The 15,453-nt window shown below is 48.9% G+C and overlaps 1 protein-coding gene across 4 annotated transcripts in view; it reads right to left on the bottom strand.

Moving 5' to 3' along the window:
• The window catches only part of NIT1 (nitrilase 1), an 86,801-nt gene that overhangs the window by 44,710 nt on the left and 26,638 nt on the right, over nucleotides 1-15,453 (bottom strand). For all 4 annotated transcript variants that reach the window (XM_078671366.1, XM_078671363.1, XM_078671365.1 and 1 more), the window contains 2 exons: nucleotides 14,192-14,443; nucleotides 1,846-1,949 (listed from right to left, as the gene is read on the bottom strand). In XM_078671366.1, coding sequence (XP_078527492.1) covers nucleotides 1,846-1,949; nucleotides 14,192-14,433 — 346 coding nt within the window. In that variant the 5' untranslated portion in view covers nucleotides 14,434-14,443. The remainder of the gene's footprint in view (nucleotides 1-1,845; nucleotides 1,950-14,191; nucleotides 14,444-15,453) is intronic.

Raw genomic sequence — 15,453 nt, 5'->3', positions numbered from 1 at the left:
AAAGAACATTGGGCTATGTTGTTATTTCATTCAACATAAAGTGAAAGGAAAGAGTACGTGTGTAAGTGCCTGTACATAAGAGTGCAAAATACTCTTAGATCACTCTGCATCTATTCCACTGGTATTGAGGTGGACAGTTTTCCCTTCACAGTTATTCTCAAAAGGCGCGGGTTACAACATACTAGGCTGGACCCAGGTTTAACAAACCGCTTCCAGAGCTCCTGTATGTCCATCCGCCTGCCACCTGACACAGGGGGAAAACAGAAGCGTCTTTGCCAAATATGCAACCTTTGCCTGTTTTGTTGCCAACCTCAACACTGCGTCTGGCTGGGATTCATCAACGACCCAGGGTCAGCTCGGGCGTTCCCAGGTCACCGTCTAAGTGTTGATCACCCCTAACAGGCACTCCCAGTGCCCACCTTATAAGGATATCCAGTCTGCACAGGTAATAGTCACAGAGCAGCAAAGGAAGGACTGACTAGCATCATTAAAAACACCCTGTCCATTGGATTCAAGCCAACCCAGTTACCGTAAATGGGCTGCTCTACTGACATTCTCCAGTCCCTTCCAGCTAGTGGCTGTTTCGCGACCATGTCTGGAGGGTACAAAGAATTGCGTAGGTCCCCACAGCAATAGAACGCAAAGGAGTTACGATCACTGTCACACTCAGTTTATTTTCTTCTGGAAGATTTTCAGTGACTTCAAGAAGGTGTACCCCATCAGTCTAACATATTGTTCCTTCCTAAGATGATCATACCCATTATTATTTCCTATACTCCAGACAGTCACATCCATTGTTCTTTCCCATATCCAGCACTCGGTTATTTCCACACTCAAGACGGTTATACGCACTATTTCCAGACTCCAGGAAGGCATTCCCAATTTGACATCTTAATACACTTTCAAACTGTTATTTACCCTGCTACATTTAAACTGGTTTGATGCACAATCCAATACACATCCAATAGAAAAACATACTGTAGTTAAGCCAATGTATATTTTTCATTAGGTCTTCATTGTATGAGCGCTAGTCTAAGTACACAAATGCTGAAGCGAGAGGTCATACAAACAGTACTGAGAAAAGAACACTCAGTGACCCCTATTTTGCCTTGTCTTAACTCTGTTTTGCAAAGAGGTTTTAAGCTCTTGAAAAAAGGCAAGATGGCGACCTTTAAGCATACAGACAGCGCGTTAGGTATCCATACACAATGCAGGTACTTTCCTTTACATGTATGCTAAAAATTATAAAACCAATATTAAAACTACGCACGTGAGCACAGGACAGGTTGGGGCCGGTTGGTATACTGTCCCCAGGCCCTCAGTAAAATTAGAAAGTGCTGAAGAGGGTATTAAAAGGACAGTACTTCAAAAGATAGGCAGAAAAGTGTGTCAGAGAGGACTAGGCCGAAGCCAACTAGTTGCTACAGACCACCAAGTGAAAGCCAAACTGAATTGCAGCATTTTTCTATAGGGGAGGTTTAGTCTCCCACAGATCTCTGTCTATTACAAGTTGGACAGTTGTGGTGAAAAAGCACAGTTGTGGTGAAAAAGCACAGCTACAGTGCCACAAAAGCAATATTTCATATTAAACATTCAAAAGAGCAGGAAAAAGCATACACACAACAGAACACGCTTCATATATGAGGCTTTAAACAAACTTTTTTCTTATGGCTCATGACAAATTTTAACGCCAAGGACGTCAATAACCTTGTGAATACTGATGGTGCTTGATTTTAGAAACTCTCAGGAGGGCAAAAAAACTGAACATTGGCAAAGATAAGATTAAGGCCTTATGTGCCGTTATAATTTGAATGCCAGAATTGTAATTTTGGGGAGAAGACTGACCTTTATTGTCCATAATGACATGAGAGTTGTGTATTCTCTGATCCTTCTCCCCGTCAGTCTTTTTTTCATGAAAACCTCCCAATGATAACCACATTCCAGACTCCCTGAAAAACACCAGGAGACATGACTTAGAATATAAAGCCGGGCTGCATCGACTGCTACGCAACTCACAACATGCTTTTTATTACTTGCTAAACATGACCGGTGTGCACAAAAACCCATCTGATTTGGAGGGTCTGGTCAGGCTGTTCTACAGATCAAAATTATATGAACCTTGTAGCACCGAGGAATAGTAATAGTAAATCATGACCTATATGCAAGGTAGGTGAAGATCTTTAAGGCACATACACTTTAACAGATATCAATCATGCATTTTCCATTCAGATGCTTCTTGGGTCTGTACTGAATAAATATCAAGGTACAGATTATTTTCTTGTTTCTGTTTGTTTTATTTCCCACCAAAGGAGGAACCAATTTTGGAAAGTTTCTCTCAGGTCCTTCCCTACGCCAGGCTCTATGATGGTTGAAATAGTTTACCCACTCACTCCTCTATGACCAGGCAACTTTAAAATTAGGGCCAATTAACTTGTGTAATGTTTGATGGCCTTCGCAAAGCAAGTTAGTTTAGTATAAAGAAAGCCAACGGCAACTTTATTGCACGCAACACTATGATGACGCTTGGGAACAAGAACCCTATGGATAACGTTGCACTTACTGGTGCTCAATAGGTGCATTCGTTCCCACATGATCCTTGCAACTTGCCGCTAGAATGGAGGCCTAGATTCATGAAATCATTCTGGCATGATGCTACCATGGAAATTGATCACAGATGCCATGGGCATGCTTTATATGCAACATACACGTCTTAATGCTAATCCTACCTACGATGTTTTAAAGTTAATGTAATACTTGCATTTCTTCTTTTTTTCCCTTTGTTTGGAGAGAGGGTGCTCAGTGTTCATTTTGGAAGTAAAAAAACACAAGAAACATACTCTCGACTTTGGACTTTTTTCTTCAACCAGAAACAGAGTCATATGCTGAAGAGGCAGCCTAAATACGTCACCTGTAGACACCACTCTCCTTCACCATTTTAATTGCCATTGGTTAGAGGGGCCTATCAGTCTTTTCCCTGTTCATGAAGGCTTTGGATACCTGCACGGTTTGTGTTTCTCAATGTAGTGTAAAAAAAGTTTATTTTCAGAGGTTTTTTTTCTTAAGCAGTGAGACATTCAAGTTTTTGTTGATTCATGAAAAAGAAAACAATAAATATACTATTTAAAAGCATTTCGACTACAAAAGAAACAATGTATTAAATAGTTACAAATAACCGAAGCAGAAGGCTCCAATTTATGGTGGTATACATCTTTTGGAAGGAAATGGGTGAAATAAGGGTAGATAGAGGTCACTAAGTCAAGGGTTGCCCACTAAGTGTTCAGTTGACTAATGAGTCCACTTCAGTGATCTGGGTATGACCCTATGGTCACTTGTTTGATCCCAGTGAACCCAAACAATCTGTATTCCTCCAGAGGTAAACAGAATGAGTCGGGTAAATATAAACATGCATTATCCAACAGCTGCACCATATGTCTTTCCTTCTTTTTTGGGGATGTTTTTTTAAGTGTGCTCTTGTTTAACTAAAACACATCTAAATAGATTCCAATCTCTTTGGTCTTAATGTAAAAACTGTCCAGGGACTGCAATACTAGAATGAATGAAAAAATACTTGATAAAGCGGTTGGCCACCTTACTGGTCTTTCAACTTCTGCACACTAGATGGACTGATAAGGAATTAGGTCAAATAATCTGTTTAAGAGCAGGTGGCTTTAAGACACCAAGACACTTCAACCTGATATGTATCTGGCTAGCTTGGAGTACCAGTGACTGGGCCCAAGAAAGGACAAAACATCTGCTAATGTGGTCCTTAGAGATTGTTTCCTATTCACTCTCCTTGAGTGGCCCAATCACCGGAATCTGGCATAAGAACACCAGATCAAGGGTTTCCCCAATGACAGAGCCTTGTCAGAAAGGACTCAATGAATATAATTTGCTTAGAGGCCGATAAGAAGAAAGGAAATAGAGAAGAATGCACAAATACTAGGATGGAGTTAAGCTTTAGTGTTCTGGATAGGTTTAAGATTTTAGATCAAGAACATGGGTGTAAGGAATTACAGTGGTCAATTCGGGATAAAATCAAGGGTTGCATCATAATTTTAGGAGGACAGATGACCCAGATGTAAAAGAAACAGTAGGAGATGACATGATTGATTTGATCGAAAAGCACAGATCGTGGTCAACACTAACCAGAGTTCTTGACACAGACGTGTCATTGTTGGGGATAGAACAACCTCTGAGCCTGCTGCCCCATAATGAATCTTAACACTTCTCCTCCATTCCAGACATGGTTAGAACAGGTGATGAGTGCTGGTGCGAAATTCATAGGAGGAAGGCCCTTAGTAGTCCGAAGGCAGAGATTCAACAAAGTGGATATAGTGCCATCTTTAAAGGTGTAAAGGGGTGTGCTACACACTCTAGGTCTAGAGAATGAGAAGCTCTCCTCTCCGGTAATTTGCAATAACAATGTCCTTCTTTGTTAATAGTTTTTCTTAGATAATTTGATCCTTGGCATTTTGTCTAAGAAAATGGCGGTTCAATTCTGCTAACATTGTTGGACTATTAGGCCTTGTACTAGCTCCTGTGCTATTTATCCTGATGTCTTGCAGGGAGATTGAATATTAATTCATCCTGGCTGTTAAGTACAGATGGATCAAGTTCTGCAGATACCCCACCGGATATTTACGGTATGTTAAATTTAGTATATCCGTTAGACCCTCCCAAATTCACCCCAGGAGCCTGAGTGGTTGGAGCAGAGGTAACGTGGCATATGCTCTTGGAAGCATGGCTGCAGCCATTTTCGACTGAGCTTTCCTCCCTCTCAGGGTCTACCCATCAGTAGAGTATAACTTTTTCTAATGAGAAATATTAACTCCAAATCCTGGTTGCCCCCATTGGAACTCATGAGTCAAAATACAGTGTCCCAAAAACGGATTGAGAGTTGAACACTTACCACTTGTAAACTGCTGAAACTAATGGGGTCATTAGGATGACGGGCAGACTTTGTCCGCCCGCCATCCTACCGGATAACAGGACCGCCCGCCATAAGGGCGGGGGTCCCGTGGGGGGAATTAGGATGCACCAGCCACAGTGGCGCACGTTGTCCTTTGAAATGCAGGGGGGTACCATAGGTACCCCCCATGTGCACCCCCCACCCCTCGGAGTCCTTGGGGGCCCGCAACAGGCCCCCAAAGTAGACTCAGCATGCCTTTACGTGGCGGCATTGCCACCACGGAAAGCCATTGGAAAATGCCCATGGTAATATGGCTGGCGGTGTCTGATTGACACCGCCACCATATAAACCCTTTTCCACCCCGGTAGCAAGGCGACGGGGGTGGAAAAGCGGAGGACGGTCTTTCCGTCCGCCGCGGACCCTCCAGCCATACTAATATGGCAGGGGGTTATTCCGGCAAGGATGGCGGGCGGATCGCCCCCGCCAGGCCGGCGGTGTCTACCGCCGGCCTGTCGGGGGCGATTCGCCCGCCATCCTAATGGGCCCCTAAGTGTGGTGCACCTTAACTACAATGCTATGTGATTACATAAATGTTACTGCAACAGGAATGCTGCTATATCATGTAGGCAAATATAGTAAATGTATTTATATTGTGAGGTAATTCAATTTAATTAAGGATATAGGTTACATTTAATTTAAAATATAAGAGGGTTAATGTACAAATGTATTTTCAATTAGTCAAGAGGTGGCGTAATTATTATCAAGCTTAATGTGCATTAAAGCACAAGTTACTACTTGTGTAACGATATATCTGTAAGAGACATTAGTTAGTATTAGATTCCTTACCTTAGAATATCCCCAGGCGTCAGACTGGATCCGGAAATTTTTGCGTAGTAGTACCCTTGCACGTCGGTAGGCGTCGTCTGCGGCTCCGCGTCTGTCGTTGGCGTCGTGGGCGCCGTGATGACGTCGTCGGAGTACTTAGACGCCGCCTCCACGTGCTGACGTCAGTTCTTAGACACAGCTTTTCCGCGCCAGAAACGCAGAGCCATGTTAAAAACCAACACTGGTGCCATTGAAACTAGGGCCCTGAAAGGGGACAACCCTAACCCTAGATATTGGTTCGCAGAACGGGGAGGATGGGTGGGTCGGTAAGGAATCTAATACTAACTAATGTCTCTTACAGATATATCGTTACACAAGTAGTAACTTGTGCATCTGAAAGAGACACGTTAGTATTAGATTCCTTACCTTAGAATAGATACCCCAGCAATACCAACCCCGGTGGTGGGTCTGCGAACCAATAATCACACCAGAAAGTCTCGGAGGACGGAACGGCCAAAGAAGCCATCCCTCCGGACTTGGCTGTCCAGGCAGTAGTGTCTTGCAAACGTGTGCAGCGATGCCCACGTAGCTGCCTGACAGATGTCTTGTAAGGGCACTCCCCTGCCCAGGGCAGTGGTAGTCGCCGTGGCTCGGGTAGAATGAGCCCGCAATCCAGCAGGAGGCTCCTTCCTAGCCAAGGAGTAGCATGCCTGGATACACAGGATGATCCACCGAGAGATGGTCCTCTGTTGCACCGCTTTCCCCTTCTTCGCGCCCACGTAACCAACAAAGAGTTGGTCATCCACCGGGAACTGGCGTGTGCGATCCAAGTAGAATGAGAGCGCACGTTTTGGGTCCAGACGGTGGAGCCGCTCTTCCTCTTTAGAGGGATGCGGTGGCGGGAAGAAGGTTGGCAAGGTGATAGACTGCCCGATGTGGAAGGCCGTGACAACCTTGGGCAGGAAAGAAGGTTTGGTACGCAGCACCACTTTGTCCGGATGGACAGAAAGGAAAGGTGGAGTACAAGAAAGGGCCTGGAGCTCTCTCACTCTCCTGGCAGAGGTGATGGCAACCAGGAAAGCAGTCTTCAAAGTCAGAAGGCGAAGAGGACAGTTGTGAAGTGGCTCAAAGGGAGCGCACATCAGAAATGTAAGAACCAGGTTCAAGTCCCACTGAGGCATCACAAACGGAACAGGAGGAAACGTGTGTGTAATGCCCTTAAGAAATCTGTTAACAATAGGGGACTTGAACAAAGAAGGTTGATCAGGCAGCCTGAGAAAGGCTGAAAGGGCAGAAAGGTAGCCCTTGATAGTGCCCAGAGCAGAGCCCTGCTGGGCAAGAGAAAGTAGGAAGAGAAGGACCTCAGAAAGAGGGGCATTGAGGGGATCCACAGCCTTTGCTGTGCACCATGCCACAAATCTGTTCCACCTGCAGGCGTATATCGACTTTGTGGAGGGACGCCTGGCTGCCAGAATGATGTTACAAACTTCAGGAGGCAAGTCAAATGGCCTCAACTGTCGCCGCTCAATCTCCAAGCATGGAGGTGGAGACTGGACAGGTTCGGGTGGAGGACCGTCCCCTGCTGCTGCGACAGAAGGTCCTCCTGAAGAGGCAGACGAACCGGGGGATCGACTGACATACTGAGTAGCTCTGGATACCAGTACCTTCTCGCCCAGTCCGGAGCCACAAGGATGACTTGGGCCCGGTCGCGCTTGATCTTCTTCAGCACTCTGGGCAGAAGTGGTATAGGCGGAAAGGCGTACAACAGACCGCAACTCCACTCGCGACGAAAAGCATTTCCGAGCGAGTGCCGCCTTGGAAATTCCAACGCGCAGAACTGATGACATTGCGCGTTCTCTTCTGTGGCGAATAGATCTAACCAAGGCTCTCCCCATCGCTGAAAGAGGCCTTGCGTCACGTCCGAGTGCAGACGCCATTCGTGATCCATCATGCACCGACGGCTGAGCTCGTCCGCCCTGACGTTCAGAGAACCTGCCAGGTGTTGAGCCACCAGGGTCACGCCCTGGCGTTCCAGCCATTGCCAAAGGCGAAGAGCCTCCTGACAAAGGATCCACGACCCCACCCCGCCTTGTTTGTTGCAGTACCACATGGCGGTGGTGTTGTCCGTGAACACCTGCACTATACTCCCCCGGACAGAGGGGAGGAATGCCTTCAGTGCTAGACGAATCGCCCTGAGCTCCAACAGGTTGATGTGGAGCCGGGACTCCGCCGGAGACCAGAGGCCTCTGATCTCCGCCTCTCCCATGTGGCATCCCCAGCCCTGGAGGGACGCGTCCGTCACAACTACGTGCTCCGGTTGGGGAAGGGAGAGGGATCTGCCGCTGACCCAATCGCGGTCCGTAAGCTACCACTGCAGCTGTCTCGCAGTGCCCTCCGAGATCAGGACGTGGTCGGACAGGTTGCCCTGATGCTGGGCCCACTGAAACTTCAGGTCCCACTGCAGAGCCCACATCCGCCACCTGGCGTGATGCACCAGTAGGATGCAGGAGGCCATCAGCCCCAGAAGCCGCAGCGTCAACCTGACCGAAACCCGGGATAACGGCTGAAAGATGGGAATCAGAGCCTGAATATCCCGGACCCACTGTTCGGGCGGATAAACCCGAAACCGCGCCGAGTCCAGAACCGCTCTGATGAAGAGGAGCTTCTGAGAGGGGCACAGGTGTGACTTCGGCACATTGATGGAGAACCCCAGCTGGTGCAGGAGGTCTGCCGTCGTCTGGAGGTGGCTGACGACTGTCTGGGGCGAGCCCGCCTTCAACAACCAGTCGTCGAGGTAGGGGAAGACTGAAACCCCTAACCTGCGCAGATGAGCTGCGACCACCGCCATCACCTTTGTGAACACCCGTGGGGCGCTGGTAAGGCCGAAGGGGAGCACGGTAAATTGAAAGTGCTCGTGGCCAACCAGGAACCGCAGGTAGCGCCGGTGGGCAGGCAGGACGGGGATATGAAAGTAAGCGTCCTGCAAGTCCAACGCTACCATCCAGTCTCCCGGGTCCAGGGCAGCCAGGACCTGAGCCAGTGTCAGCATCTTGAACTTCTCCTTCCGGAGGAAGCCGTTGACGTTCCTTAGGTCCAAGATAGGGCGTAGGCCCCCTTTGCCCTTCTTGGGTACCAGAAAGTAGTGGGAGTAGCAACCACACCCTACTTCTGGCCCAGGAACGCGCTCAATGGCCCCCTTGGCCAAGAGGGCCGTAACTTCCTCCTGCAGAAGTCGCAAATGATCCCCCGATACATGGTGGTTCTGCGGTGGCATGGCTGGAGGAGTCGCCTCGAAGGGGAGGGAGTAGCCCCTTCGGACGATTTGCAGCACCCACCTGTCCGATGTGACAGTGCGCCAGTGGAGGTGGTGATGGCGAACCCTGCCCCCCACTGGCGTCACATGGGCCTGAAAGCACGGACTAGGAGGGTTTTGAGGCGGATGCTGCGGGGGAAGGTGTGGACTGACCTCGCCGCTGCCCCCGACCGCCCGGACGGCGGTTCCCACGGCCGCCACCGTGTTGGGTATTGCCCTGCGGAGCGTGGCTGGCGGCGCGTGTGGGTGCACCCCTTCCGTGGCCACGAAAGGAGTGAAAGGCAGCCGATTGCTGGCGCTGGCCCGAGAGGCCCAAGGACTTGGCCGTAGCCCTGGAGTCCTTATAGCGCTCAAGCGCATGGTCTGCCTTGTCGCCAAAGAGGCGACGGCCATCGAACGGCATGTCCATGAGTGTGCTCTGGACATCTGCCAAGAAGTTGGCGGACCTCAGCCAGGCGTGGCGTCTGACCGCCACCGTCGTTGCCATCGCTCTACCTAGCGAGTCGGTGGTATCCAGCCCACACCTGATGGAATACTTGGCTGCATCCCGGCCCTCCACAAGGGCTTGGCCGAGTTTGGACCGTACCTCCAACGGACACTCTGGCAGCACTTCCGCGACCTTATCCCACACAGAGTGGGTGTAACGTCCCAAGAGGCAGGCGGTGTTGGAAGACCGCAGGCCTAGACTAAGGGATGAGAAGATCTTCTTCCCATACTGGTCATACCTCTTGGATTCCCTGTCCGGCGGGGCCGACGGGAATGCTGTCTGGGAATTGGAGCCCTGGATCACCAGGCTCTCGGGGTAGGGTGAGAGGACAGGAAACATGGGTCGCCCGGGGCTGGGCAGTGGCGTCTGGCCACGTTCCTATCTACGGGCGAACCCGTAGCGGGCTTGGACCAAGTGCCCAGAAGAACGTCGGTCAAGGCCTCATTAAAGGGCAGCAGAGGCTCGGCCGAGCTTGACTGCGGTTTAAGGACCTCAGTGAGGAGGTTAGTCCTCACGGCTGCGACGGGGAGCTCAAGGCCCAAGGCCTTGGCAGCCCTCATCAGCACCACACTATATGTTGCCCCCCTCCTCCGAAGCCACAGTAGGAGGGGAGACAAAACCAGTGTCTGGAGAGGTGTCCAGGCCACTGGCCTCCCCAAGGTCTCCTGTCCAGTCCTCATGAGACTGACACTCCCTGGTCAGAGGGTCCTCAGACCCCTCCCAGTCCTCTTCATCACCCATCTCCTGAAACTCAGGGTTCTCAACTAATGGGGCCTGTTCATAAAAGTGAAATTCACCAAACGACGTCTGGAGCGGCGCCCACCGGGGCCGTCCCGACGGCGGAACAGGAACGAAGGTGGAACCGGGGACGGCGCCGCCCGAGGACGGGGCCGGAGGCGACACCTGCGGGTCCGACGCCGGGGAGGTCGTAAGATCCACCGGCGACGAACCAGATCCCGAAGGGGGTCCAGCGGCGTCCTGCGGCGCCGGGCCCGAAGGCGCCGGGACAACTGAACCCCTCGGCGCCGGGCCCAAAGGCGCCAGCGGCGTCGGGATAGAGGGGACCTGCGGCGCCGGGACCGAAGGCGCCGGCGCCGTCGGGGCCGGAACCGCCGACCCGCTAGGGGCCCCAGACGGGTCCGCTGGGCCCGAAGGCGCCGCGGAGCCCGCCAGAGGAGAGAGTTTCCTCATGGCCATTTATTTTATTTATTTATTTATTTCGAATTTAGAATGCGCGACAGCTACCCGCAGTGGGTTTCCCGGCGCAAGGGACAGACTAAAGAAGAAAAACTGACATCAGACACAGCTGGATTTAGCAACAAGAGATACAGGGAGTAATTTAAAAAAGTAGGGTCTTTAGTTTTTTCCGAAAACAGAGCATGTTAGTCTCGGTTTTCAAGGCAGCGGGCAGGGCGTTCCAATATTTGGGGCCAAGATGGGAGAATGATCTTCCGCCCATCTTCGCTAGCTTGAATCTAGGGATGACATAATCACAGTTGGCTGATGATCTCAGAGTGCGACAGGGCCTGTAAGGTTGGACTAAACTTTGAAGATATGATGGGGCAGAACCCTGTTTAATTTTAAAAAGATAACATAAGGCTTTAAATTTGATTCGACTTGAAATCTTGAGCCAGTGAAGATCACGAAGAGCCTGCACGGCCGAACACCTCCTCGGAATATTACAAAGAAGACGAGCTGATGAATTTTGTACGACCTGTAATTTCTTAACGGTCGCGACGTCTGCGCCAAGATAGAGAACATTGCCGTAGTCCAGGCGGGATGTTACTAACGCCTGGACTACGGTTCTCCTAGTGGCATGAGGCAACATCCAGAGAATTTTTTGGAGCCATCTTAAGGTAGTAAAACAGGTGGCCGCCACCTTAGTGGCTTGTTGCCTCATAGACAGTTTGTCTATAAGAAAACCCAGGTTACGTACCACCTGGACTGGTAGAGGAGTAGGGCCCATAGTACTGGGCCAATGTTGTGGGCCCCAAAGGTCCTTCTGCTTCCCTAAGATGATAATCTCGGTTTTGTCACCGTTAAGCTTGAGGAGATGCTTCTGCATCCACTCAGCCACAAGTGAGAAACCAGTTTTCAGACCAGACACGTTGCTGTCTTCAATGCTGGAGAGGGAAAAAACGATTTGCGTGTCATCGGCGTATGAAAAAATAGTCAGCCCGGCTTCCTCTGCGATGGTAGCAAGAGGCTTGATGTAAATATTAAATAGCAGCGGGCTGAGAATAGATCCCTGTGGGGCGCCATACGCCGATGGACAAATCGTAGATGCAGCTTTCTGGGAGAAAACTTGGAACGTGCGCACACTTAAAAAGGAGGCAAACCAGGCAAGTGCAGGGCCAGCTATTCCAAGGGAGCGGAGAGAGTTTAATAAGATGGAATGAGACACGGTATCGAACGCTGCGCTCAAGTCCAACAGGATGAGAGCAGAGGTTTCACCGCGATCGATACCGTGCCGTAGTCTCTCCGTCACCCCTAGTAGAGCAGTCTCAGTAGAGTAGTGAGCCCGGAAACCGGACTGAGACGGATGTAAGAAGCCCTGATTTTTAATGAAAAAAGTAAGCTGCGTGTTGACATGCCTCTCCAGTATCTTTGAAAAGATAGGCAGCAAAGAGATAGGTCTGAAATTGGAAAGCTTTGATGTGTCCGCACCAGTCTTTTTCAGAAGTGGGACCACCATCGCGTGCTTCCAGTCCTGTGGTACACAAGACTCACTCAAGGAGGCGTTCAGGAGTCTCATAAGGGGGCGCCGACATTCCAGGTCGAACAACGTTAAAATTTTTGCAGGCACCGGATCACGCAGTGAACCAGATCTTACACTGTTCAAGCAGGTAAGGAACGAGTCATCATCAAATAAGAGCCAGTTAGTTATGAGGAAGCGCTCAATCTCCTCCTGCGACACGTTCAACCCAGGGACCGGAGGGTGTGGAGCTGCACGCGGCGCCCGCGACTCCGACGGAGCCGCGGGGGTGGTGTCACCCGAACCCCTGGCCGCATCGTGCGAGCGTCGGGGGGAGTCCGAAGAGCGATGACGCCGCTTGGACTTCTTGTGCCTCTTACCTGACGACGACTTCGACCCGGAGGAGTGCGGCCTACCCTCGGAACTGTGGTGGCTCCGAGCCCGCGACCTGTCCCTCGACCTCCCGTGGGATCGGGACCTCTCACGGCGCGGGACCGACTAACGGAGTTCGAGTCGCCTGCGGGACCGCTCCCGCCTGGCTTTCGAAGAGAGGGCCCGGCAGTCGGAGCAGGCCTTGTCGTCGTGGTCGACACCCAGACAAGATAAACAGACGCGGTGAGGATCCGTGACCGACATCAGGCGGTCGCAATCATCACAGTGCTTGAACCCGGGCATCCCTACGGCACCGTTTGGAGTCGAGAGACTTCGAGAACAATCAAACAGTGATCAAAAAAGTTAGTCAAAAATTGACTAGGGTTACTGCTTTTTCCAGATCTGCGCTTGCTGGCGCGGAAAAAAGAAGAACTGACGTCAGCACGCGGAGGCGGCGTCTAAGTACTCCGACGACGTCATCACGGCGCCCACGACGCCGACGACGGACGCGGAGCCGCAGACGACGCCTACCGACGCGCAAGGGTACTGCTACGCAAAAATTTCCGGATCCAGTCTGACGCCTGGGGATATTCTAAGGTAAGGAATCTAATACTAACGTGTCTCTTTCAGATTGTGCATTTGGCTACGGCATACTAATTAAGCGTTTTGGAAATAAGTGCTATAATAAATTATTTAAAATAAAATAAATATACAACTTACTTTTATTTAATGGCACATACTTAAAAAGAAGTAGGGGATTCTGATTAATTATTTAAATAAATCTTTCTATTAATTTTAAACTTCAAATTAAGGTTTAGGATTGACATGGTTACATTAATATTACTTATTTAATTTAATAGATGAAATATATATAATACATCTTTGGTAATGGTTAATTTAATTTTAAATCAATGGCCTTTAACAATAAGGGTAATGGTTACTTTTTTATGTCATCTATTTTTTTTTTATTGGGTTATCTTTTTCTATTTTGTAACTTAATTAAATGGTGGGGTTAGAATTTAAAAAATGTGGGACGAGGTTAGGGGTAGGATTCGATTTTGGCTAGGGGTGAATACTTCATGGATTTTAATTTAAATTAATTAACAGTTAGGGGCACCATACAGTTTTTGTTATGGTTAATAGTTGCATTAATTTTGACAAAGAGGCAAAGATTGCGATTTAAGTTTGTATTTGGCTATCCTAATATAAATAAATTAAAGTAATTCATTTTACTTTAGTCTCTGTACTTGTAAGGCAGGGGTAGTGTGGACAATGTAGTTGTAAAAACATTTAAAAACAAACATTAACTATGTAGTTGCTAACAGAATATTGGCATTGATGCAGTGGTACCCCAAGCTATTTATCAGTGAGGTAATAACATGCAACTGACAGAGAATGCGAATAGCGTAACCAATGTTAATATAGGTCTTTAAGTTGCTTGTCCATGAGATTACAGCAATCATGCTGCTATTGCTGTGAGTAAGAAACTAGGAAAATCATTAACCAGTGTTGCTAATCGTCTCATGCTTTCACAATAAGTAAATCAATAAATTTTCTGCAGCTGCACAGACACTTCAAACTGATATGTACCTGGCTAGGTTGGAGTATCTCTGCAGGAGGTCACCTTCTAAGGTTTCAGCCTGGTTCAGGGTCTCTTCAGTGCTTATTCCAATGTAATCAAAGTTCTCTGGCAGAAAAACCATGCTGGCACCTCGACGAGCAGCTTCACGGATCAGCTGTGAGCAGGTAGCAAAATTCTGCTCCTTGTCAGAGGTGGATGTCATCTGACACACAGCTATGAGGGGATTGGCTGGATTGGCTGTGCTGGACATGCTGCTGATCCTATTAATTTACAAAATATTCAGTGATTAAAGAACAGGATAAACTGGGGTTATTTTATTCCTTATGTTTGCAAACTCTACTACAATCACAGCACCATGTATGCCTATGATACAATCCTGACGATTTATGCTCGCTGGTATCATGGAATTTTTATTCCCCGGTACCTTCACTGTGATGACATTTATATTCGCAAATACTGACCCACTGTTTGCAACTCTGAAATATAAGAAAATGCCACTCCTAATCTGGTATAAAGAAAATATTTTAAGGGTGATGCCTTTAATAAGCACCTAGGAATCTGAAAAATGCTTTAAACAGGCAAATACCAAAGTTAGAGGATTCTGCCACTTTTTATTAAACCTTCACCAAAGATGTGGTTCAGTGTTTATCCCTTCTGGTGCGGGTGCCCACACTCCTCCCTAGTATGTCTGTCTGCCATTGCTGGCCGACACTGGACAGGGCTAGAAAGGATTCTCCAGTTCTTGCACCAAAGGTTGGGGAAAACGCAGAATCACTTCAACATAGTATCCATCTATATCAGCATGCCGCGAGGTGAACTGCCCTCACAGAGTCTCTACTAACCCTGGGCGAAGAACTACGCTACGCTTGTGTAGTTTGTGAAGTTTGCGCTACTTTGCACTACACAAATTGCACGTAGCACAGTGCAAACACGCGTAGCGTAGCGGTCATTTTTTCCTTGCTCGGGGTCCTCAACATCAAGTTGGCGACCGCAAGTGAGCAAAATGGCATCCCGGCAAGACTTTTTCCTTGTTCGCGATCAGCAACATCAAGTTGCCGATCGCGAGAGTGGGAAATAAACCTCTCGGCGAGATTCTCAACGCGCGGATGTCAGGTTTCTCATTGCGAGTGTTCGCGTATGATCGCGACCGCTTGCGATGAGAAACTACCAGTCCACGTTGAGAAAGCTGCCGCTCGAATAGAAATCTACTCGAGCATCAGAAAACGACCGCTTGCACTGTGCAAGATGCGGTTTGCACTGATTCCACAGT

The sequence above is a fragment of the Lissotriton helveticus genome, chromosome 12 (assembly GCF_964261635.1).
Source record: "Lissotriton helveticus chromosome 12, aLisHel1.1, whole genome shotgun sequence".
NCBI classification, from domain to species: Eukaryota; Metazoa; Chordata; class Amphibia; order Caudata; family Salamandridae; genus Lissotriton; species Lissotriton helveticus.
This window is presented reverse-complemented; position numbering and strand designations above follow the sequence as displayed.